The sequence below is a fragment of the Sus scrofa genome, chromosome 14, assembly GCF_054392235.1.
Source record: "Sus scrofa isolate SSC_HxYL_T2T_F1_AM1 chromosome 14, Sscrofa_HxYL_maternal_Yorkshire_Landrace_v2.0, whole genome shotgun sequence".
Lineage (NCBI taxonomy): Eukaryota > Metazoa > Chordata > Mammalia > Artiodactyla > Suidae > Sus > Sus scrofa.
Window position 1 is genome coordinate 68025423 of NC_139396.1, and position 24662 is coordinate 68050084.

Genomic DNA, 24662 nt, shown 5'->3' on the forward strand with positions numbered 1-24662 from the left:
AGGGTGCGAGTGGATTGAGATTCCCTGCCCACCAACCCCTCTTGGGCTGAGTAACAATGAAAGGACAGCAATCAGAGAAACAGATGGAACAAAGGTAAACAGGGAGAGGTTAGGACCATTCAACCCTCAACAGTTCCTGGATGTCCCTGGTAAAACTCTTTCATCCTCACACCATTACTGCTCATTTTACTGCGGGTAAGACTGAGGCTGGCCTAAGGTCACTTACTGGGAAGTTCCCAGACTTCAGCCCAGCACCTTGATCCGCATCCCTGAGTCGCCCAGGTTCTCAGGCCTCAGTCTCCCCCTCTGTACGATGGCAGGGGAGTGATCCCCACTACTGAGCTGGCCTGGGTGTGCTGCAGCCCTTCCATCCATCCTCTGGCTTCCCCCAAACCTTGGGCTCCTGGGAGGCACTCTGAGCCAAGCTGCCAGCCCATTAGCCTGGAGCCGCAGCTGCCTCACGTGGCCTCCATTAACGAGTGTTGGCCGATGTTAACGAGCTGAGCTCAGGGAGGAAGTGCGAGGGGGATGGAAGGAGTGTGTGGGGGAGGGCAGGGAAGCTGTAGGCAGTTCCTGGAGGCTACGAGGCTGCCTGGCTTGGCGTCCTCCCCTGCACAGTGGCACCTGTGGTACTGGCCACACGAGGTCGTCGCGAGCACGCCTGGAGAAGCTATGGGAGCTCGGCCTGCGGCCTGTGCAGCTGAGACCCCTGGGCAGCTTTCACGCTGCCGCTGCCAACCAGGGTATACCTTTGCTGCCGGCTCGGCCTGCCCTGAGCTCCTGGGAGGCAGCACTATAATGGACTCTTGGGCCACCTGCCAGTTGTCTCTGACCAGACCTGCAGGCTCTGGGATCCTGGGGGTCTGGGAAGTGGGGTGTCAGGGACAGGAGTCAAGTCCTGACCTACTCTGCTCCTCTCACAGAGATCCGCGAAGCCTTCAAAGTCTTTGATCGCGATGGCAATGGCTTCATCTCCAAGCAGGAGCTGGGCACAGCCATGCGCTCCCTGGGCTACATGCCCAATGAGGTGGAGCTGGAGGTTATCATCCAGCGGCTGGACATGGACGGTGAGCACCCCCCTCCCCCCCAGGCCCTGCTGCTTTCATTTCCTCACCCCTCACCTGCAGGGGCTGAGTCTGGGGCCTGAGCCCTGCAACTGAGCCCACCGGGGGCCTCCATTCTCCCCACTCCTGCCTCCCCCAAGCCCATGGCAGTTTGTGGCCAGTTCTGGCCCCATTTCCCAGCCTGGAGAATTGAGGCCGGGGTGTTTGTTCCATTGTGGCTCAGTGGGTTAAGGATCCAGCATTGCTACTGCAGCAGGTCGGATCACTGCTGTGGGGTGGGTTTAATCCCTGGTCTGGGAATTTCCACACGGCCACTGGTGCAGCCAGGAAAAAAAAAACATTGAAGCCAGAGAGAGTGTAACAGTCCTGGCCACACCTAGAGGTTGGAGACTCTGCCCTTTTCGGTCTGTATTCCCCCACATTTTTAAAGTACAGAAAAGTAGATCTCAGTTCCCTTCACAGAGAATAAAAAAGTCAGTTAATTAGTTGTATTTGCCACCTGGCATTTTATTAAGGAGAAACTCATAAGGAGCAGTAAAGCCCAGTCCCCTCCGCTCATCCCCGTGGCCTTTTCTCCACTCAGAAGGCAGGTGGTGGCCTGGACAGGTGGATCCCTCATCCTGAGCTTCGGTTCCTGTGTGGTGGGGTGGATGTCCGGCCCCACACTCGCTCCAGGACAGCAGCAGGGTGCTGGGGAGTCACGTGGGGTTTGAAATGAAATGTGTCTCCCACCTGCGAGGCCCACTCGCCTCGCCCCTCGCCCCCACCTTGTCAGGTGGGGCCTTAGCACTCTTGGTGGCTTTAGCATCAGCCCAGAGCCTGGCCCATTAGGTATCCCTGAAATTGATTCTGAGGGATCTGAGAAGTGGACCTGCCTGAGGTCCCATAGTGGCCCAGGGTGCCCAGGTGCAGCCTCACCAGCTGACTGGACCTGTGCCCATGCTCTAGGTGATGGTCAAGTGGACTTCGAGGAGTTTGTGACGCTCCTGGGACCCAAGCTCTCTACCTCGGGGATCCCAGAGAAGTTCCACGGCACCGACTTTGACACTGTCTTCTGGAAGGTACACCCTGGCTGATTGGGACCCAGGCCTGTGCACACGGTGGAAGGCTGTACCGGGGCCAGTGACAGGTCGGGCCCACACCATAGAAAGGGGGTGACACCTTCAGGCTTCTGTACACCGGACATCTTCTCTCTCAGGGGCCATGGGCTCCCTGGGGAGGCTGGTGCCAGTCGAGGACACAAGGAATGGAATGAATGGTTCCTGGCCCTCCAGAATCTAGAGGCTTGTTGCTGGCTTGTGTGGCTACAGGTGCTGGGTGGGGACTGTGGTGGTGGCGGTGGCCGGAACACTGTGTCTCCCCCCACCCAAGTGTGACATGCAGAAGCTGACAGTGGACGAGCTGAAGCGGCTGCTCTATGACACCTTCTGTGAGCACCTGTCCATGAAGGACATTGAGAATATCATCATGACAGAGGAGGAGAGCCACCTGGGCACGGCGGAGGAGTGCCCTGTGGACGTGGAGAGTGAGTGACCCACCCCGGGACCCTGCAGGCGGGCCAGTGCTCAGGCAGGGGAGGGGCCGGGGCTCCCAGAGGGGGGGGGGGGCCTCCTTGCCTGCACCAAACCTCATGTCCCTGTGTGCCACCTGGGATGAGCCTTGTGCAGAAGTGCAAGGCAGCTCCTGATTCCACCACTTAGCTGTCTCCTTCTGTCTCTCTGGTGGGTGGCCGCAGCCTGCTCCAACCAGCAGATCCGCCAGACGTGCGTGCGCAAGAGCCTGATCTGCGCCTTCGCCATCGCCTTCATCATCAGCGTCATGCTCATCGCGGCCAACCAGGTGCTGCGCAGTGGCATGAAATAGGTGTCTCCTGGGCACCCGGTCTGGCGCGCTGCGCAAGGGGTGGGGCCAGCTCCACACCCACCACTGCCTGTAGTCCCCTCCCTCAGCCTGCTCCCTGGGCCCCACTGCGTGCACTTCAGGGCCTGGATGTCCAGCGACCCCACCCACCTGCCCCATGGGCCTTGCATGGAGCTGCAGCCCGGCTGCGAAGGGCCTGGTGGTGGCTCTGAGGACAGGCCCCTGGCGCGCCCCTGCAACCTGCCCCACCCTGGCCTGTATGTAGCACTAACTCTTCCCACTGTCCAGGGGCTCCTGGGAAATTAAGGAGCAATTTGTGGCTGCTGAGGTCCCTCAGACAGGATGGGGCACCATGTGCTCAGGGCCACACAGCCAACCCAACCCTGGTCCCTGAGGTTTGCCCAGGGCCATGGGGGGCAGTGTGGGGATAGGCAGAAAGCTACTCCCGGAGAGGGACATGAGGCTGGGGTCTCCTGGGCCCTACTCCCTGGCATGGCCTGAGGAAGCCCCTGGCCTTCTGCTGAGTTCCTCCTTCTGACTCTCCTTAGACTCAAGCCCAGCCCTTTTCCACAACCACCGGGGCTGGAGAATCAGCCCATTTCAAAGATTAGAAACCTGAGGCTCAGAGGGCTCTCAGATTTGGCCTCAGTTCCCCCATCAATGATCAATGGTGGTTTTTAGGAAGGGCAGAAGCCCACAGAAAATGGAGCATCTGAGGTGGCCCGGAAGGTACCCCACCCATTGGGCCCCTCCCACCAGAGGCCTAGTGACCTGAGGGCCACATTGCCCCACCCCCACCATGGACTCTAGACATGGAGTGCAGTTGAGGCATGAAGCAGAGCTGGGACCTGGAGGCTGGGAATCACCTGAGCAGCCTATTTGCTCTCCCCACTGACCGGGGGGTCCCTCCAGGGCAGAAGCCCAGCCAGGCCACTGTCCCAAGCCTAGGGCCGGTCCTCCTGGGTTCCCCACTTCACACCATCCAGGCCGGGGACCCAGCTCCCAGCCCCGCCCCAGTTGTGTCAGCTCAGCACGGGCAGACGTGAGGGGCAGACTGAGTCCTCAGCTCCCCCGCGCAAAGCCAGAGCTACTTCTCACCTGGGCAAGTCACCTCCCCGCTGGCCCCCTTCTGCCAGCCCCTAGGAGAGAAGGGCAGCAAGCACCCGTCACCCTGGAGAGGAACTCTTCTCACTCTGGCCCTGCCCACTTCTGACCTGGGGCCAGAGCAGGGAGCTGAGGGTGCCAGGTGAGGGCCAAGAACAGCCACACCACTGTAGTGACAGACTTTCTTTATTAACAACCAAAGGAAGTCTTCCCAAGATGTCCTGTGAAGGAGGGAGGGAGGAGCTGCCTGGCACAGAGCCCGGACCAGGGCTTCACCTGGCTGGGAGGGACTCAGGCTTTGGTGAGGCCAGGCCAGGTAATAGCGGTGCAGCAGGAGGGGGTCCTCAGTGTCCCGAGTACAAGCCCTTATCTTTACTGTGACTGACTTGAGAGCTGACCAGGGATGTGGGGCTCAGCCCCACTGGACGCTGGGCTGCAGGGGCCACCCCCCAGGTGGGGGTGCCCGCAGGGACAGAGGCAGCTCCTGGACAGGTGGCCAGCCCAAGGGGTACTGGAAGACAGTGGCTCTGATGGGCTCGGCTCTAGAGAGAAAGAGAAGGACAGAGAATGAGAGTGGGGTACAGCCCAGGCCCTGGCTGGGGCACCTCCCCCAGCTCACTCTCCCCACCACCCCAGCTGTGGGGAGGGCCAGCTGCCTGTATAGCCTTTCTGGAAGGCAGAGCCTCAAAAACATGCAGACCCTTTGAGCCAGCCACCTCACCTCTAGAAATGAGCCCAAGGAGATAGGGGGACTTGTGGGCAGAGACTGAGCGATAAGAAATGGAAATAACCGAAGTGTCCACCTGTGGGGGATTGATTAAATATATATGCACGTCCAAAGCAGAGAATGCTATGCAGCCTGCGTTAAGAATTAAGGCAGACTTATATGCACTGATGAGGAAAGGTGTCATGATGTACTATATGAGTAGGGAGAAAAAGCAGCTTATAAAATAATGTATATAGCATGATACTATTTTTGTTTAAAGATATATAACCTATATAAATGCATAAAAAAAACCTGGAAGACACAGCAAAATGTTAACAGTGGTTCTATCTGAGTGGTGCAATTATGGGTGATTTTTTTTTACCTCTTTATACTTTTCAAGAAAAGTTTTACAAGCACGCAAGCCTTTGAAATCAGAAAAAAATATTGTCTAAAATTTTTTTTAAAGCCTCATTTCTCATGCTACTCACTCTCCTCCCCCTTAAGGTCCACCGCCCCCGGAGCCACCTCTTAGGAACCCTGGGTCTACCTGAAGCGCCCACCCTCTGTGCCCAGCCTGGGGAGGCCCTGTCCTAAGGGAGCTGACTGAGGCACAGAGGCCGCCTCCCCCACCACTGATGCATATTCCAGGCCTTCTGGACTTGACCCCCCACTCAGGCTGCCACTCCAGGGCTGCGTTGCCCCTCAGGCTACTTTGAACCCACTTGGGAGCTCACGTTTCCCCTGTGGGACTGGAGCTCTCAGGGCGACAGGCCAAGGGCTGGGGTGGCATCTCACAGTGCCCAGAGCCGGGCCTGGCAGAGGGAGGCCACCTAGTGAATGTCTGCTGATGCCAAACAGCCGCGATGGGTGCTCTCACTGACAGGGCACTGCTCTGGGCCAGGCACTATGGCCTATAGGAACTTCAAGAAGCCTCACGTGAACCCCACTTTATAGGAGAGGCAACTGACATGCATAGTCATGTGCCCAAGTGACACAGTGTGGGATCAGGGGTGAAGGGCTGGAATGCAACCTGTACATGGGCCCCAGATGTTGGCCCCTTGAGCTTCAGCTCCAGCAGCACCTCAGCCCACCCCCAGGCCCCACTTTCATTGAAGGCGAGGCCATGGCAGCTCCCAGCAGACTCAGGGTCACAGTGTCCAGCCCTCTGCAGGAAAGAACTGTCCCAGGCCCCCTGTGAGAAACAGGGGAGGCCCCACGCCTCCGGGTGGAGGTAGAGCTGCTTCACCGCCTCAGCCAGCTGCCCCCTGAGGCCTGACCCGTTGCAGGAGCCAGAGCCAGCCAGGGCTTCAGGCAGCCCCGGGGGCCTCCTGTGGCAGGAGGATAGGGGAATCCCTGCTCTGTTGCCTGCTGTAAAGCACAGAAAGCAGCTCCCAGCATGATTTATGGCGCCGGGGAGATTTCATAAACTCCACCAGCCGCAGAGAAGGGTGGGAGTGGGGGAGACTCCGCAGTCGCTGGAAGGGAGAGCCCCGGCTGCCAGCCAAGCCTGGGCTTGGCACAGGGTGGGCGCAACCGCAGTTCTCCACAGAGATTGTGATGGGGAGCAGTGGAGGCCTCCGGCCCTCATGCGGCAGACAGGGGCACAGGACTCTGCCCGTGGCTTCTCTTGTGGCCTCTTTGTCCCCGGTCATGGTCTAATTTATGAGGGAAGAGTCTTAGGGAGGTGCCTGGGCCAGAACAGTAGTGCCGGCCCTGAGAGGGGTGCAGAAGGGAGATTAAGAGGATAAAGTCACAATCTGAAGAACCAACAATGGAAAGCAGGGACGAGCATTGGCCTCGCCGCCGGGATTAGTCTGCTTGTCTGAGGCCGTCCCCCCCCATCTCTGCCCTGTCTGCTCTTGGCAGGTGCCTCGGGGTCCGTCTGCTGAGGGGGTGACCGATACGCTAGGGGGGCTCACTGAGCCTCCATCTCCACCTTTACAAGGAGGGTTGCCTAGCTCACCTTGAGGGCCCTACTCAGCCTGTGAGGTCGGAGCCCTCAGGTCCAGGGGGCCCAGGTGGGCCGGGCCACCATCTGTGCCCTGTGTCCCAGGGGGTGGAAACATACGCCCACAGAGGAAGAGGGGGGCCCAGATCCACCCCACAAGAGCACCACAGCACTAACGCTCAGGCAGAGTCCTCCAGGCCGGGATCCTGCTCCCCCAAATGCCCTCTCCTGGGACCGATTTGTCCCGAGCCCACACCGGGCTGAAGGAAATGTGAGTGCGGGGCTGTGAGGGGGAGGCCCGGGGTGGGAAGGGAGATGTCTCAGCTAAAGCTTGAAGGATGAGTCTGACTCTGCCTGGTGTTGGGGATGGGGGTGGGGGCAGTTCCAGGTCGAGGGAGGAGGGCGCACAAGGTTCCCCCAAATCAGAAACGCCCACCACATCTAAGAAGCCGCAAGCAGGGCTGACATGAAGGCCAGGTGGGAGAGGTAAGAAGGGCCACAGAGGTGGCAGGGACACTTCATGGGCCACAGAGGTGGCAGGGACACTCCCCCAGGCCCTGCCAGCTGGGCTGTGGAGCCCAGGCTCTCCTGAGAGAGAGGAAGCCTTGGCCTTAAGCAGAGGCCAAGGCCAGGGAGTGTTCTAGAAGCTGATTGGGCTGTTGTGTGGAGGATGAACTGGAGGTGCAGAAGAGGGGAGGAGCCCAGAAGGGGCTGCTGTGTCCTTTTAGAGAGCAAAGTGGAGAGGGGCCACAGGGGGTGCTGCTTCTGCAGGGCTGCCCTGAGGGCAGGAGACTCGGGGAACAGAGAGGGGCAGCCTGGTGGCTTGAGTCCACCTCCCCTGCCTCTGCAGACCAGAGTCTGGGGATGTGCAGGCACAGCCCAGAGCCTGTGGGCCACAGGGTGTGGGTATCATTTTTCATGAGACCAGCCTGAGGGGAGAGGGCTGAGGAAGACCGGGGTTGTGATGGCAAAAGCAATGATAAATGGTCCCTATCCTCCCAACAACCTCTTTTCCTCAAGGCTGGACTGGCTTGCTCTGCCCAGAGAGTAATTCATTTTGGCTCCAAGCCCTCAGGAAGCAGGGCACAGAGAACAAGTGGAAAAGAAGGTTCCCTGGACGGGGCCAGGTTGGGTGGCCAGAGGGGAAGAAGCCCAGGGCACAGGGTTCAGACTCCCTAGAGCCTAGGGTGGTCCCCAGGGGCAGGCTCTATTCCAGAACAGTCACTGCCACCCCATCAGCCGACTACCGCACTACTACTGCAGACTTCCAGCTGAACAGGGCCCTTGGCCAGCCCTAGACTGGTGACAGAGGTGGCCCAGGGCAGGGGCCTAATCTCTCTCTCTCTCAAGTGATAGCTAAGTGCTGCTAAGGGTAGCAGGTGTGTGACCAAGGCAGTTACAACTTCCTGGAGGGGTTGAGATTCCTCAGCTACAAACTGGGGGCACCCATCCAGCTAAGGGCCAGGGCTGGGTGCCGGAGCACACCCCAGAACCAACACACTGATTACCATGTGGTCACCACTCTGCCTGCCACTCTGGGCCTGTCATTCAGCCTCAGTTTCTCCACTCTGTCCCCTAGTCCTCTGAGTCTGTGGTCACAGGCACACTGCCCTGGAGAGTGCTGGGACACATCTGTCCCTGGGAAGGGACTTTGGGGCATCTGCCCCCATGGTCCCCCCAGCCCAGCCATGGGGTATCCCTGAACCCTTGTCAAAAGTCCAGGAGGTGGCCAGGCTCTCTGTGCTCACGCCCAGCAGAGGAACCACCGAGTCAGAGCAGGAAGGCAGCAAGGTCCAGTGAAGGAGAGCAGGGGAACCCCCAGCCTCAGCCCTGAGCCTGGGGTGCAGGATGTGGGTGCCTGGACCAGACCCTGGGGGGGTGGGGGGAGTCCACAAACCACAATCACAGCTGCTTGACACAGGACCAGGAGGAAGGGATGTCACACTCCAATATATGAGTCATGACTGTACCATATATTTTCCAGGTTGGAGGACAAACTGGGCACGAATCTATAAACGGTTAAGGTTAATTTAAAAACAGCTTAACAAGCTCTCTTCACGGGGACACAGAGAAGACAAGAAGCTTGGCCCTCACCTGGTAGAGCCTTAAGGGAAGGCCTCACCCCACAGACTATCCACCCCGCAGCCCTGGCCAGGCTGCTGGCCCACGAGGCCACATCATAGAGATTATCAGGTCCAAAGCCCCAGTGAAGGATGGGCAAGGAGGCAGCCCGGCACTGGGTGACTACCAAGTCGGGCAGCTCACGAGCACATCCTTCCTCCCCTCTCTCTCAATACCTGGTGGAGAAGCCCAGGAGCCCTGGCTTTGGTCTTGGCTGTGACCCTGAAGAGGAGAACCTGGGACTGCACGCAGCACACACCTGAGGGCTCCTGACCGAGAGTGCTCCCCATACAAGGGGGGAAGGGCACCCTGTCTGCTTCTGAGCATCCCGAGTGCTGGGCCCAGGCAATAGCTGGGTCAGCCCCACCCCAGACCCCTCCTCAAGGGGGACAATGGCAAGGAGCCTGTCACAGCCCTGTGCAATCTCAGCTCTGCCTGTGTGCCCTTGGATAAGTCACACCATCCCATGAGCCTTATTCCCTCTTCTGCAGAGTCAGGGCAACCAGATCCATCTGGCAGGGCCCCAGAGGGGACAGTGTGGTGACTGGCTTACGGAGACCTCAGTAACCATGGTCAGGCCCCTCACTCTGGCAGTGGGCTTGGTGATGTGGAGTCAAGCTGGCTTGGCCACCTGCCTCCCCTTCAGCCAGGACAGATGCCAATAAGGGAGGAGCCATTAAGGCAGGGAGATGAGGCCCAGGCACAGGAACCTTCAAGTGAATGCCCCTCGGCCAAGAGCCCTGATGTGGCCCCCACATGGGGAGTTCTGTGGGGACATCCGTGTCTGACCCCTGGACAGTTCGTAGAGACAAGTGCAAGCTGGCTGAGGGCTCCTAGAGGAGGAAGGGACCCACGGGGGCTGTACCTGCTGCTTGAGGCTGAGCTCAGCCGCTTGGCTCTCTTCTCTAGCCAGTCCTCCAGATGGCCCTCAGGGAGCTCGGCGACTTCTAGTGGCCACTCCCTGGCCCGCCTCTCCTCTGTGGGGATAAGGAGACAGGCAAGTGAGGGGCAGAGCTACCCCCACCTGAACCGTAAAGTAGCCAGAACCTTCCTGGGGGGGCATAAGCTGTCTGTACCTTGCAGCCACCTCCCCAGGCAGGCCCCCAGCGCCCCCGCCCCCCGGGGCCTCACTCTGCTTTCCCATCAAGTGGAAATAAAACACCGGCTGCCTCTCAAGCTTTTTGGAGTTGGACACAGGATAAAGCGTGTTGAGAGCTTGGGCCTCAGGAGGGCTCCAAACCTTGGGTCAGAGGAGTAGGGTGGGCTGCAGAACAGAGCAACACCTGTGCTTTCCCCACCATGGGCAATGGTTCTGAGAGACTACAGCTGGGGAAGAGCTAGAGCTATAGCTGTGGCCAGGGCTCCCTGGCCTGGGCCACAAGGCCTCATTTCCGCCCTGGGAAAGCTCCCAGAAACCTGTGTTTGTGCCAGGGCTGTGGCTATAGTGCCAACAGCTCCCCACGGCGGGGCACTGCCCACGGGCCTGACTGGTCGGAGGGGAGTGAGGCCTTCTGTGGATGAGGGCACTGGCTGCCCAAGGCCACGTGGATGGCGGGGAGTGTGAGCAGCCAGAGCTTGGGGGATCACCAGAGGCATAGTTTCTCCATCCACTCAATGAGAGGCTGTGTGAGAAGGCAGATAAAGACCATCTAAATGGAAATTTCCTCTTCTCTAACTGGAAGCAGTGAGAAGTGCATTTCCCAAAGGCAGATATGCCAGTTTGCAGGGAGTCACCAGGCCTGAGCATCCTGAGGGTAGGGAAGGCACTCTTGTCACCCCCTTGGCCCCAGAACGCAGTAGGGGATCTGCCAGGGGCCGAGCTGGGGCCCCACATATGTTGCCTGATAAGAAGGGGCAGGTGGGCTAGCAGCACCTGGGTGGGGCCAGGCACACCCTCAGGGCTCCCGGGCAGGAAGCCACGGCTGTCACTTTAAACACAGCCAGGGACACAGCTCCTTGCCTACTCACGTCTGGGGTGGTTTGATGGCAGTTCCTGACACCCTGGGCAGCACTCAGCCTACCCTGCACAGCAGCCACAGAAGAAGAGGAGGTGGGGAGATCTAGGGCAGCATCTCCCCAGCACCTACCCCACTCAGCCCCGGGTCCCCCTGAAACGTACCCTCCACCTGGATACTTAGCTCCTGCAGGTCTCGCTCTGACATGTGGGAAAATCTGCAGTTGGAGCCGAAGTCACACTGGCCTGCAATGGAAGGACAGAGTCACTCACTGCCCAGGGAGGACACCCACCATGGGCTGTGGATTTTTAGGCGCAGGGTATTAAGGACTAAAGAGCAGCACCCCAGGCCCTGAAGAAGAACCTGGACTGTCTCCAGCCCAGCCACAAATGCAGCCAGAGTGGCCTGTCTGCTTCACCTTGGCCTGTTCATGGTCCTCCCCCAGCTGGGGATGAAAGCCCACCAAAGGCTTTTGGGACGGGGTTCCACAAGCCCCTGCAGACTCGTCTCTTGGCACTTCCACTGCCCCAGCCCCCAGGCCCGACAAACTATGGGTGGGTCCCTGAAAGAGTCCTGTTTCCTCCTGCCTTCCACCTGGCGCCCTCTGCCCATAGGGGTGGACGGCTCCCTGGAAAGGCTTTGTCAAGGAGGTACCAAAGTCCAGGATGGTTTTCCAAATCTCAACTGAGGAGACCAAAATGTGTCTCAAGGTAACAGGAGACTAGAGGTGTCACCTGCCAGCAGCGTGTTCACATCAGGTGCAGTCGGTGGGGAATGGCAGCCCCTCACCCGCAGGCCTGGTGCCCATTGCAGGGACAGCACTGTCTCCTAAGGGGAACGTGGTCACTCGCCCTGCCTTCCCAGGTCCACGGCAGTACCTCTCCCCAGTGCTAAGCTCCCTTACACACCATGTTAATCACCGTGGTTTTCCTCTTTGCTTTGACTGCTGGGAAACTCGGGGCCAAACCCTTGGCGAGTGCACAGGACCTCAAGGCAAGCATGGAGGAGACTAATCGTTCTTCTGGCTTTGTCTTATTTTTCCTACCCTTATTTCCATCTGCCTTTGGTTCCTTCGCTCACTGAGGTTTTTATCTCTTTGAACTAAATGCATCTTTATTAGCTGGGAACTGAGCAGTGAAATCAACACCCAGCATCCTTTGCAGCCTCTCGGCATTGGCAAACCTGTTACCGTCTCCAGCCCTGCCTGCCGAGGGAGGGTGCGGTGGAGGTAGGGCTCCCAGGCTAACTTAATCAGCCAGTCTATTACACCCATCAGTGTCTCCTGGATTTACTTGCAAATCTCCCAGTGCTTACTTGTTCTGGATGAGCTGATAAAAATCACATCCTACATCTGAAGAGCTGATGACCAAGGCCTGACTTCCCAGGTCAATCCCAAGGGAAGGCCCCTGTGGACTACGTCAAGTCAGCTGATGCACCAAGGACACAGAGTGGGCTCAGGATGACAACCAGGGAGAGAGAGACTATGCAGAGGCCCAAGCAGACCAGACCAGGCATGCTGGGCCTTCTGGGGAGCCTGAACTGAGTGGAACACTTTACCTGTCAGTAGAAACTTCCTGCAGGGCCGCTTGTTCTGCTCATCCAGCAAGATGGCAGCTGCATCTGAGAGGAGAGAGGAGCAGGTTCAGACTGGAGCTGCACACAGGCACTTCCTATGACCAAGATTGGGGAAGGAAGAGCTCTTCATCCAGGGAGGAATATAAGAGGGTATCACCATGGCAGAGACGCTGGGCAGAGGGATCCGAGGTTCAGGTGACCTCCACCTCACCCACCTTACCCAGACCCAGCTGAGAGCAAGGACCAGATTTTAGGTCAGAGACTCTTAACTTTGCAAAATGATCACCTGGGAAGGGTTTTTTTTTTTAATATCCTGGTACCAGAAGAAAACCTTGTACTATTTTTGCAACTTCGTGGGTCTCCAGAATTATTTCAAAATAAAAAGTGAAGAAGTCCACGAGTAAACACCAGGGCATCGCTCCATGGCCCAGGCTGTAATCCACCACCCTCCACTGCCCTCTCACACCAGCTGTGGCCTCAACAGGACTTCCCGGCAATCCTGGATACAAACCTTAACCCTGGTTTCCTTCGATTTTCCCTACTTTTTTTTCATCACATAACTATGGCTTAAATTTTATGTGTTTCTTGGTGGGCGAGGAATCAAGGAGTCAAAATCCTAAATGGGTGAGACACATGAGGAAGGTGCCCTGACTGAGACCCCAGTGTCACCCTGGAGGAGGGAGAGGCCAGGCCTGGGCTGTGCACTCTCCCCATCCATCCACTGCCTTTGCTAGAAGTTGCTGGGGTGAAAGAAAGACCATGGGCTTCGGAGTCCAAGTTCACAGGATCACAAGCCGGCTGTCTAATCTCTCCAAGTCTTGGTTTCCCCATATGTAAAATGGGAGAAAAAGTGTCTCACCCAGGAGGGTTTCTGGGAACATTTAATAAGATGCTGGATGGGGAGCACTGGGCAGAGGAGGCCCCACGTCAGAACTGCAGGGAAGATGGGACTGGAAGCAGCCTCAGCACCATGGTCCCCTGGAGATGCCACCATGCAGGCTGGGCTGAGAGCCTCTGAAGTGAACGCTCAATAAACGGGAACCCCTTCTCATTCATTTCTTCCTCACAGGCCCACCATACTTGCTAACATCCCATTTTGCAGACAAGAAAACTGAGGTCCACACAGGGAAAGAGGGCACACAGTTAGGAAGTGCCAGGTCTGTAGCCTGGTCTGTGGGTCTCAAGCCCCCAGCCTTTCCCATGTGGTTACTCATCTCATGGTAGCTGGTGAGTAGCTGACGCAGATGGGGCTCCTCACCCCCTCAGGGCTGGGCTGCTGGGTCAGGAGTTGGTTATCAGAGGACTCACTCCCCAGAGTGGCCTGCAGGAGCGTGGGTGCGGCCAGCAGTGTGGAGGGGTCCAACTGTCAACACTCGGCTTGTGAGACTCAGCTCACCCAGCTGGTGCCAGAGGCTTTCCCCAGGGGTTGGGCTGGGGGAGGGCGGGTGGACAATGCCTCCTAGGGGGTAGGACAGCTAAACTGGAAGGGGGCTGTGTCTGAGTCTTAGACAAGGGGTCCTGGCAAGGTGGCTCAATACAGGAGAAGAGTTCCAGGCTGCCCAGGATCTGGCTGGTGGCCCTCAACTCCAGCTACAGGGCAGAATCGCTAGGCAGCTTTTCAGATACACAAAGCCCAAGCCCATCTTCCTCAGGTTCTGTTTCAATTCATCTGAGGGGAGGGCGTGAGAATTTTTAACAGCTTCTCAGTGATTGTGAAGCATACCCAGGACTGAGGACCCCCAGCCCTGGCCCTGCACAGAGAAGGCATGCTCCTCCACCTGGCGTTCAAGGCTCCTCGTGATCTGACCCCATTGGTCCTTCTCACTTAAGCTCGCAAAATTAACAGCTGCTCTGCTGCCCTGGCTTTGTTTGCTCATCCATTGAGACATTCACCTAACAAACATTTACTGAGCACGTCCTGTGTGCCAGGCACCACGCCAGGATGAGGATTTAGCGGAGACAAGTCAGACCTGGTCCTTCCTTTCACTCCAACAATCACTCTAATCCATGCAGATATAATGGGGTAAACAGCCAGCATGCGGCCAAAGGACCTGACCTGGCCCAGGGGTCGACCAGGGTGTCCTGGAGGACTCTCTGGGGGTGGAGAGGACAGCAGGAAGGGCAGGCCCACAGAGGGGATGGTACTTGCAGTGGCCAGTGTGGCTGGAGCTTGGAGGGAAAAGTCAGCAGAGCATGGAGGCCTGAGCAGAACATACTGGTGTAACTGGATGTAAGGTCACTTAGGAGTGGGGCCCTGACTTATTCTTCTTTAAGTCTTCAGAGCCTCTCTAGGAGCCAAGGACATACTAAGTGCTCACCAAGTGTTGGCTGAATGAAAAAGCCCATGAGATAAAGCGCCCAAGCCAAGCCTCTTGTGTACCAGTAGGCATCATTCCTACTTAGTAGATCTTTACATGCCATACAGTCATCATGAAATTACTGCGCACTTGTCCCTCCCTGGGAGGGGGTACTGTTGTTACAGCTGTTTAAACATGTGTTAGCAAGTGACACCTTGGGACTGACATCAGCAATCCTGTCCTGGCAGAGGCAGATGGTTCATCCGTCCCTCTGAGGGTTAAGGCCATGAAGCCGGGAGCAGAAGGGGTATTGCATTCTAGCCCAGGCTGGGGTACTATGTACCTCCCCAGAGTCTGTGCTGTACAGTTGCTCAGGTGAGCTGGGAAGCCTCTCAAGGAAGCAGAAAAAGTTCATGTGCCAGCTTGGGAACCAGGGGAGCCACTGGTCTGGATTTTTGGATTTCAAAAGTCACCACTTATAAGTGGGGTTCCCTGGCCTTTCTAGTCTCCTTCGAAGAGCTGGGGTTTTTTTGTTTGTTTTGTTTTTTTGCTTTTTAGGGCCACACCTGTGGCATATGGAGGTTCCCAGGCTAGGGGTCAAATCGGAGCTGTGGTTGCCAGCCTGCATCACAGCCATAGCAAGGCTGGATCAGAGCCATACCTGCAACCTGCACCACAGCTCACGGCAATGACAGGGATCAAACCTGCATCCTCATGGATCCTAGTCAGATTTGTTAACTCCTGAGCCACAAGGTGAACTCCCTGAAGAGCTGTTTTAAAGAATGAACATGGCTGGGATGTGAGAAGATGCTGGGACCCCTCTCATGACAAGGGGCTCATGGCACCCACTGTTTCATCTTTTCATAACCCTCTTCTTCCTCTTTTTCTTCTCTTTTTTTTTTCTTTTTTTCTTTTTTTTTTTTTTTTTGCTTTTTAGGGCTGTACCTGTGGCATATGGAGGTTCCCAGACTAGGGGTCAAATCAGAGCTATAGCTGCTGGCCCACATCACAGCCATAGCAACGCCAGATCTGAGCCGAGTCTGCAACCTGCACCACAGCTCGTGGCAACTCCAGATCCTTAACCCACTGAGCAAGGCCAGGGATCGAACTTACAACCTCATGGTTCCTAATTGGATTTGTTTTCACTGCACCACAACAGGAACCCTTTTTTAAAAAAGTTTTCTATTTTTAGGGCTACGTCTGCAGCATATGGTAGTTCCCAGGCCAGGGGTGGAATCACAGCTGTAGCTGCTGGCCTACACCACAGCCATAGCCACAGCAACACCAGATCCAAGCCGCACCTGCAAGGTAATACCATAGCTTCGTGGCCGCACTGGATCCTTAACCCAATGAGTAGGGCCAAGGATCGAAACCCGCATCTTTATGGATATTAGTTGGGTTCTCAACCTGCTGAGCCACAACAGGAACTCCATAACCTTTTTCTTATCAACCCTGTACCCAAAGGCCCAGCTATTCCTGGGTAAGAGTCTGGGACTAGGAACAAAGACCAGGATACCTAGCCTATCTCCACCTGGCCTAAGCTCCATGCCAGATCACAAGCCCTAATGGACTTGGGGGATGTCTAACTGATACCAAGGTCAGAGGCCTCCCAGGTACCTGAGAGACACCTCTGCTACTTCATTCCCCACAGCCCCCACTCCCATGCCTGGTCTGCTGAGAGGCCTGGCCACCCTCCCTTACCCACCTGGACCCCAGCCCAAATGTGACTCTGGGATGGGGTCAGGTGATTAGCATTTTTTGTTTCAAGGTCTCTAAGTGATCCTAACTCAAAGGGTTGAGATCTGCTGCCTTACAGGGTTACTGAGAAAAGCAAATGACAAACCATGGAAGGCACCTGGCAAACATCAGGCACCCAATAAATGCCTCCTTTCTTCTTGTGAATCTGAGTCACAGACTCAGACCAGGGAACTCTCTGTTTCTGTCTCCCATTTTGAGCTGCTGGGACTCAGCTCTTTCCTCGCAGCCTCTGGGCCTTGTCCTGGGATCCTACACCCCAGCTCAGGAGCATAGGCCCTGCCCTGGCTCATTCCAGGAGCTCCTGGTCACCCAGCCCCACTGCCACACTCCCTCTCTATCCATCCAGTGTCATTGCTCAGTGTGTGTCTAATGGCAGCAGCAGCTGCAGCTCCCCTCCAGTGAGTGCTTCTGGGTGCCAGGCCCCTGCCAGGTGCTTTTGGCCTTAGCTCCTTTGTCCCAGTCACACCTGCTCTGAGAAGCCTTCCCCAGAAACAGCTCAGTTGTTCAACAGTAAGTCATTCGACAACCACTGATGGCACCCCCGACTCAGGAGCAGTCAGCCATCGCTGGTAACTGCAGTTCTGGTCACATCAGTGGCTGCCTACAGCCCTTTAAAGGCTGCCCTCCTCCAGCAGGACAATCCAGCCCCCTTGCTGTGGCCTCTGCAGACCTGCACAATCTGGCTCTGGTCCTGGGGCCAGCTTTGGCGCCTACCAGCCGCCTCCCCTTTCTGTGCCCGGCTACACCCTCTCTCTCCTGTTCTGGGAGCGGCTGGTGCTTTGCCCTCTGCCCAGAATGGTGCACTGGCTTTTCCCTACCTTTCAGCCATGATCTTAAACATCAGCTCCTTAGACAGGCCATCTTCCCAGCCACAGTGTCCCCAGAACCTAGCAAGCTTCTGTCAGAGCCTGGCAAGGGGTCTCAGGGCTTGGCAAGGCATCAGTTAGGGCTACTGGAGGAAGGACCTCGCCCTCCAACTGCCCCCTTGAGGGCCCATCTGCTCCTGTGGCCGGCAGCCCAGGCCTTCTCTCAACAGAGGACTGTCACTGGCCCTCAGGGCTTCCTGGTTTGGTGACAAGAAAGACGGAAGGGGAGTTCCCTTTGTGGCTCAGTGGGTTAAGGACCCAACGTTATCTCTTGTGATGCAGGTTTGATCCCTGGCCTTGCTCAGTGGGTTAAGGAGCCAGCTTTGCCAAAAGCTGTGGTGTAGGTCATAGATGCAACTCAGATCCAGTGTTGCTGTGGCTGTGGTGTAGGCTGGCAGCTAACAGCTCTGATTTGGCCCCTGGCCCAGGAACTTCCATATGCTGCAGGTGCAGCTGTAAAAAGAAAAAAAAAAAAAAAGAATGGAAAGGCACGGCTCTGTCAGCCAGGCCCAAGGCACCCACCTCGGAACATGTCATACCAGAGCTTCTTGGCCTTGAGGTGCTGTAGCCCATTCAGGTGCTTCTTGCGGTTGTGGAGGTTGTCCTGGAAGGAGCGGTCACAGTAGTCGCAGAAGTAACGCTTTCCCATGGTCACCTGCACTGGGAGCCGCTGCCGCCTAGGAAGTCACAGAGCACTCGGTCAGGGCATGGAGGAAACGCCACCATCAAAGCCTGCGGCACAACCACCCACCCGAGCTCTCCCTGAGGGCCAGGTCTGTGCCTCATAAGCATGGTCCTGCTTACTCACACCCTCTTCTTTAAACCCCATGACAGCCCATGAGGAACCACGTGGGCTGATACTTATGGCCTGAGAGGCCTCATTCCAGATGGGCCTTTTAACAATTCTGAGGGCCAGCTTCTCCCCTAGGCCAGTTAAAGCAGAACCACAGTGGATATGGCCTGGGCATCAGCATTTTGTAATGCTCCCCATGGAGTTCTCAGATGCAGCCAGGCTGGAAAACTACTTCCTTCCCCTCTCTGGACAGCCCCTACCCCACACCTCCACTCTCCTCTCTCCTGTTCTCTCCATGCTGACCCCACAGGCCTCTCCTCTACTCCTCGCACACGCCGGCCACACACCTACCCCTGGCGTTTGCACCTGCTGTTCCCTTGGCAGGGTGCTCTCCCCCATATCTGCCACACTTGCTCACTTGACTCCTTCAACCTCAAATACTACCTTCTCAGTAATCTCCCGTGACCACTTTGTTTAAAATTGCAAAACCCTACACTTAGCTTTCCCCATCCCCTGCCTCGTTCATCTTTGAAGGAATAAGTTACTTATTACGCTTGTTATCTTTTTCCTTTGACAGGAATAAAAACCATGAGTGCTGGGATATTTTTGTTTTGTTTTTATTGCTGAAGCTCCAGCACTGAGAGTGGTGCATGGTACAAGAGTAGGGAACCAAGTATTTGCTGAGCAGATGAATTAGTTCCCGTTTTCCTTATGGGAAAACCGATGTTTGGAGACAGGAAGGGATTTGCCCAAGGTTACACAGCTGGTAAGCAGAAGGCAAACCCAGGTGCCCTAAAATCCTGCTGCTGATGCCCGATCTTCTACAGCTTCCCAAGGAGATAAATCTAACACTCAGGTGGCAATCACAGAGGGAAATGAGAATTTTCAGGGTCTTCACCCCAAGGTGACCATGGCTGCCACTCCTGACCGAGGAGATCTGCAGCCACAGGCTCATGGCCAGTTCTTGTGTCCTCTTGTTTGCTGTCACAGACCAGAACACGAATGGGTCTACTCGGGACAACCAAGGCTGCAAAGGCTGATCCCAGAATAGCCCTCCCCTCTCAGGTCCTATAGTCTGAGCCCTCATTCCCCAGAGTAGGTTCCTGAGGCCCAAAGGAGGAAGGAAAGCGATTTTCCCAAGGTCAAGAGGTAGCAGCCCAGGTGAGCAGCAAAAGCCCCAGACTCCCAGGATCTGGTAAATACAGTTAAAGCTGAGACCTGATCCCCAGGGCAGACAGATGGGGGAATGCATCTAGGAAAAGAGAAGGGGGAGAAACAGAGACAAGCCCCTGGACCGTCCAGGCAGCCAGACAGGCGATGGAGAAAGCCGTTCCTGCGGCAGGCAGGGACAGCAGCCATTAAGTCAAGGACTGTAATGGGATCGGGAACAGATAGTCATTCAAAATGAAAATGTATTAAAACCTCTCTTCTCCTGTTACTGCTGAGAAGCTGCATCCCAGACACACGGACTCGACATATTAAATTTGGCAGCTCTAATACACCTCGTCTTGCCAATAAACTTATAGGAATTGGATTGAAATTGTAAGAGGTGAACATTTAACGGCCGAGCGCTTAACCAAGCCATTCACGAAGCCTGAAGCTCGGGGGAGCTGCTGGCTCTGAGAGTAATGGGGAGGGGCAGAGCGGTGGGAGGGGCATTCCTCCGGAGACGAGATGAACAGTGGCTCTGCGGCAGACTTAGCTGCACAAAACCTCACAGGGCACTGAAGCCAGCTGTGTGACCTTGGACCTCTCCAGGCCTCTACTTTCACTGCAGAAATGTGGGGCCATGGGTCCCACTGACTGGCTGACAGCTTAGGGAGCAGCACACAGAAGTTCACTAACCCAAACAAATTATTAATAATAGAGTAATAGCAAACAAATGACACTAAGAATCGCTGGCATTGAGCAGGTGCTCAATAAATGTTACATGATGACTCGCTGAGCACCTACTGTGTGCTGGCACTGGGCTAAAATCTTCACACTGCATCTCATTTAATCCTTAGGACAACCTGTGAGGTTTCAGATGAGGGCAGTGAGGCTCCAAGAAGGGAGGCTGCTAGAAAGCAGCCGAGCTGGGCTGGGAACCCAGGCAGGATGGCTCTAGAGCCCAAGCTCCTGATCACTTACAATCATTTCTAACAAATCATACTTATGACAGCTTTCCTTCATTAATCACTCACTACACACCCAGGACCACGTGGCTCCTTCAAACCGCACAAAGAATATATTATAACCCCATTTAGGAATGAGGAAAAGGAGGCTCACAGAGGTGAGATGCCCCAGACGACACATCCAGGAAGGTCAAGAAAGGTCTCCTCATTCCTGGGGCTCCCACCAACCCACTAGGAAATAACCATCACACCCCCCTCCCCAACCTGCCGAAACACTGATTCAAATGCTGAGCCCCTCAGGGCTGAGCTGTGTGTATCCGTGTGTGTTCATGTTCTCCCCTCTCTCTCACAGGCACAAACCATAGGGGGCACACAGCCTCAGCCAAGGGCCACTGTGGCAGCACACCCACCCAGGCCACCCCCATCTGGCACAGAGGAAGTGTTCAGCCATCCAGGATGGGTCAAGGACTTTGTCTCTAGTGCCAGCTCTACCAGGTGAGGCTGTGGCTCCATCACTTGCTCTCCCTAGGCCTCATTTTCCCCACCTGTGAAGCAGGAGATGAGCAGCTAGCCCAGGCGATCTCTAAGGACCTCTCCAGACCATCCAGGTTTAAATCCAAGCCACTGCTTTCTAAGTCCCTGAGCTCCAGCAGTCAGCACCTGACCTTAGTTTCCTCCTACATACACTGGGATAATAACAGAGCCTACCTCCAGGGTTGCTGTGAGAATCAGATCAGACACATGCACACATCACTTAGCACAGAGCCTGGCCCACAGGAGGCCCTCGAGAAACACTGGCCGTCATCACCATCATTATCATTGACCTCCAAAAAGCCTGTATTTCAGAAAACAGAGACTCTGAACAAGGAACAGGATATCAGTGTCCAAATGACCTCTGTGGTCAACTGGTCCATACCACAGATGAGGAGAGTGAGGCCAAGAATGGGAAAGTGAGTTGCCCAGAGTACACAGCACAAGGCAGAGGTGGGACTGAACCTTAGCCCCTCTGGCAGGCTAAGGCTCCTGCCTGCACAGCAGGTCTCAGAGCCCCCAGTGTCCAAGAATGGTGTTAGGGGAGCAGACGTGCTTTAAAGGGGCCAGCACTTCCTATCTACTTCCTGCCTACCCCATGGAGGCAGAGACCCTGTTCCTGGGCAGGAGCTGGACTGCAGCAAGATGACCTCACCCAGGCATTGCCCAGGTGTGAACTTCTAGGGCTCCTGACAACTCCCTCCTGCTCTGGAGCCTTAGCACAGACTAGGAAAAGGTGCGGCTGCAGAATCCTCTGGACAGATACAGCACTGGGCCAGACACACAGCTTGGCAAGCAGTGTGTGTTTCACTCTGCCTCACCTCTCAGCCAGGAGTCCTTGCACAAGCAAGGTACAACCTGCGCCACTGCACTTGGCAGCCCTGAATGGGAGGTCGGGGACGGGGGTGGGGACAGCTGGATGTCTCTCCGGTGCCCAGACACTAGCACGGGGTGCTGACTAAGCTGGCCCTCTCTGCTGTGAGTCATCCTCATCCTCCAAGGCTCAGCAGCCTATAAGCAAGGCCCTGTCCTGCACACAGAGCCATCCGGCACCAATGCCTCACCAAGAACACAGGCGGTGCCACCCACCACCCATTCCCAGAGACCAAGTCCACGCTTGCACCAGCATCTGCTGGCTCCCTGGAGCTTCGCCAGCTGACAAGTGGGTTCCTCATGGGCAAGGGGCAGAGGGTGAGGCCAATGGGACCACCCTCTGGGGTCACACAGGCCTGGGTTTGAATTCTAGCTCTGCCCCTTATTGGCTGAGTGACCTCTGGAAATTTATTTCATCTCCTGGAGTCTGTCCTTAGCTATAAAACAGGGACCCCGTTGCTGCGGTGAATTCACCAGAGCAGAGAAGGGAGGCTGTTACTGCTGTCACCATGATCATCCAGGAGGCTCCCTCTCCCTCCCTATGAGCTTGTCCTGACCACCTGATTTGAAACTGCAGCCAGAGTCACAGTGGCAGACACTCCTGCTTCCCTCACCACCTGCTCTGTTTTCCATCGCTCGTCTCACACACTGATTTATTGTCACCTGAGCGGCTTCCCCAACAGAACACAGGCGCCATGAGGGCTGAGAGCTCTGTCTGTCCAACTGCTGTACCAGAACAGAGGCTCACACGCATTACTGGTGCTGGAATGAGCGAGAGAGCCGCCCACCCTCTGCTCATGGCTCCCAGGCCCTCTTTTCCATGAGCCTGAATCTGTGGACCCGGCTGAGGATAAAGAGAGAGATACAGAAGGCCCCAAAGGCAGGTCTCTCACTGCCATCCCCACCGACCCTGGAGGGCTTCCATCTCTAGCAGAGCCTATTCTATTGACCTAGTCCATGAGCCCTGCTCCACTGACCTTGAGCACACTCGTTAGCCTGAGGCACCTTGGAGAAGCTCAAGGAGAAGGTTACCAGCAAGTTGAGACACTGTGGGGTGGAAGAGGGAAGAAAAGAGAATCAGGTTTGATGCCTGTATTCCAGGCATTCTCTTATTTCATCCTTACAGGCCCTCTAAGTTGATATCAGGGAGTCCATTTCGTAGATAAGGAAACAAGTTCAGAAATACTCCTAATCTGCTCAAAGCCATGGCTGGTAAAGACACTGATAAGGACAATTCATCAACTGAGTGCTGTGGGTGGGCCAGTGGTGCTGAGGGCACTCCCTAACCCCTTAGGGAGTCCTCACCTGCGATGCTGTGAAGCCACGTACATGCTAAGGCACCCTGGAGCCAGAACTCACACTAAGGCCTGGCTGACCCAGGACCCTTTCTCTCCCCACCCCATGGCTCCACCTCGACGCTGTCACCAGGCAGACATTTGTGCTTTGTTGATATTCTTGGTTCCTTTCACCACGTGCATCTCGGGTACAGAGCTGACTTTGGCACAAGGCTAAAATAAGCCAACAGCTCGGCTGTGGCCAGGGGCTGCAATGCACACTGTAATTATCCAGGACTTGTGCTCACCACATGCTGCCCTCCAGCTCACCTGTCATTTCTTCTAATTATGGCACTGCCAGTCCCCAGGTAAACAACAAACCTCAGCCAGAGGATGGCTTTATTGCACGCCCACTAGGAGCATGGCAATGTCCCAGCGCCACATATGCCCACCATCTGGAGTCAGTGGCATCAGAACTGCTCCAGGCAGGCGGCCTACAGACTGCCCGCTCAGGACCCAGCTCCAACAGAAGCGCCAAGAAGACCCAGATGTCTCCCCTGATAGGAGCCCCAATATGTGAAGGGTCTCCCTCAGATGCTCTGGTGTTTTGTATCACCCACACAGCTTTCTCATCCTGACCTCCTGCATATGTTCACCTCTTTGGAGTAAGGTGACACACCTTACTCCCAGCAGTGTGAGGCAGTAGGGGCCCCACCCACAGCAATTTCTAACTCAGCAGGTCTGGGACAGTGCTGGGATCTAAGAGGGCCCTGACGCACAGTCCACAAACCACACTCGGAGAAATGCTGGTCTAACGTAGCAGATGATGGACCGAGGAACAGAGAAGGAGAGAGTTTGCCCAAAGTCACACAGACCATCCAAGCCCATCCTTACTCCAGCCACTCAACCCCAGTCTGAATCTCAACCTTGCCTGGGAAACTCAGCAAACTATCTCCCCTCTGAGCCTCATCTGGAAGATGGGGGTAATAAGACTATTTCAAAAGAGTATCATGAGGATTGAGTCTTGAATGCTAGGTGCTTAGCGAAGTGCCTGCGAGCCGATACTGCTCAACACACATATGGCAGCAACATGGATGGACGGAGAGATTATCACACTAAGTGAAGTAAGTCAGGCAGAGAAAGACAACTACCATATGCCATCACTTACATGTGGAGTCTAAAATACGACACAGGAGTTCCCCTTGTGGCGCAGTGGTTCGATCCCTGCCCTTGCTCAGTGGGTTAAGGATCTGGCGTTGCTGTGAGCTGTGGTGTAGGTTGCAGACGCAGCTCGGATCCCATGTTGCTGTGGCTCTGGCGTAGGCTGGTGGCTATGGCTCCGATTAGATCCCTAGCCGGGGAACCTCCATGTGCCGCAAGTGCGGCCCTAGAAAACGCAAAAAGACCAAAAAAAAAAAAAAGACACAAATGAAATATCGACTCAGACAAAGAGAACAGACTTGCGCTTGCAAGGTGGGTGTGGGGAGGGAAGGATTGGGAGTTTAACAAATGCAAACTAGTATATGTAGGATAGACAACAAGGTCCTACTGTATAGCATAGGGAACTATATTCAATATCCTGTGATAAAGCATAATGAATAAGAAAAAGATATATACATATATAACTGAGTCACTTTGCTGTATAGCAGAAGTGTACATAACACTGTAAATCAAATATATTTCAATAAAATTTAATAAACAAATTAAAATGTCCAGAACAACTGATTAAAAAAAAATGAAGTCTCCTGAATCAGATCCTCAGGAATTCTGACTTAGTAGATCTGGAGAGGGGCCCAGCAATTCTCTGAGTAGACACAGCTCCC

General features: G+C 55.6%; 2 protein-coding genes across 6 annotated transcripts in view; one reads left to right on the top strand and one right to left on the bottom strand.

Moving 5' to 3' along the window:
* The window catches only part of CABP7 (calcium binding protein 7), a 13024-nt gene extending 7825 nt beyond the window's left edge, over positions 1-5199 (top strand). For all 3 annotated transcript variants that reach the window (XM_084993601.1, XM_021072790.2, XM_084993602.1), the window contains 4 exons: positions 924-1067; positions 2013-2125; positions 2436-2589; positions 2800-5199. In XM_084993601.1, the coding sequence (XP_084849727.1) occupies positions 924-1067; positions 2013-2125; positions 2436-2589; positions 2800-2927 (539 nt within the window). In that variant the 3' untranslated portion in view covers positions 2928-5199. The remainder of the gene's footprint in view (positions 1-923; positions 1068-2012; positions 2126-2435; positions 2590-2799) is intronic.
* The window catches only part of ZMAT5 (zinc finger matrin-type 5), a 24610-nt gene continuing 4144 nt past the window's right edge, over positions 4197-24662 (bottom strand). For 2 of the 3 annotated variants that reach the window (XM_005670789.4, XM_084993606.1), the window contains exons 2-7: positions 22543-22612; positions 17777-17931; positions 12316-12378; positions 10923-11003; positions 9669-9780; positions 4197-4570 (exon numbers count right to left, since the gene is read on the bottom strand). In XM_005670789.4, the coding sequence (XP_005670846.3) occupies positions 4441-4570; positions 9669-9780; positions 10923-11003; positions 12316-12378; positions 17777-17903 (513 nt within the window). In that variant the 5' untranslated portion in view covers positions 17904-17931; positions 22543-22612 and the 3' untranslated portion in view covers positions 4197-4440. The remainder of the gene's footprint in view (positions 4571-9668; positions 9781-10922; positions 11004-12315; positions 12379-17776; positions 17932-22542; positions 22613-24662) is intronic. The other variant, XM_001929010.6, reaches the window with a different exon arrangement.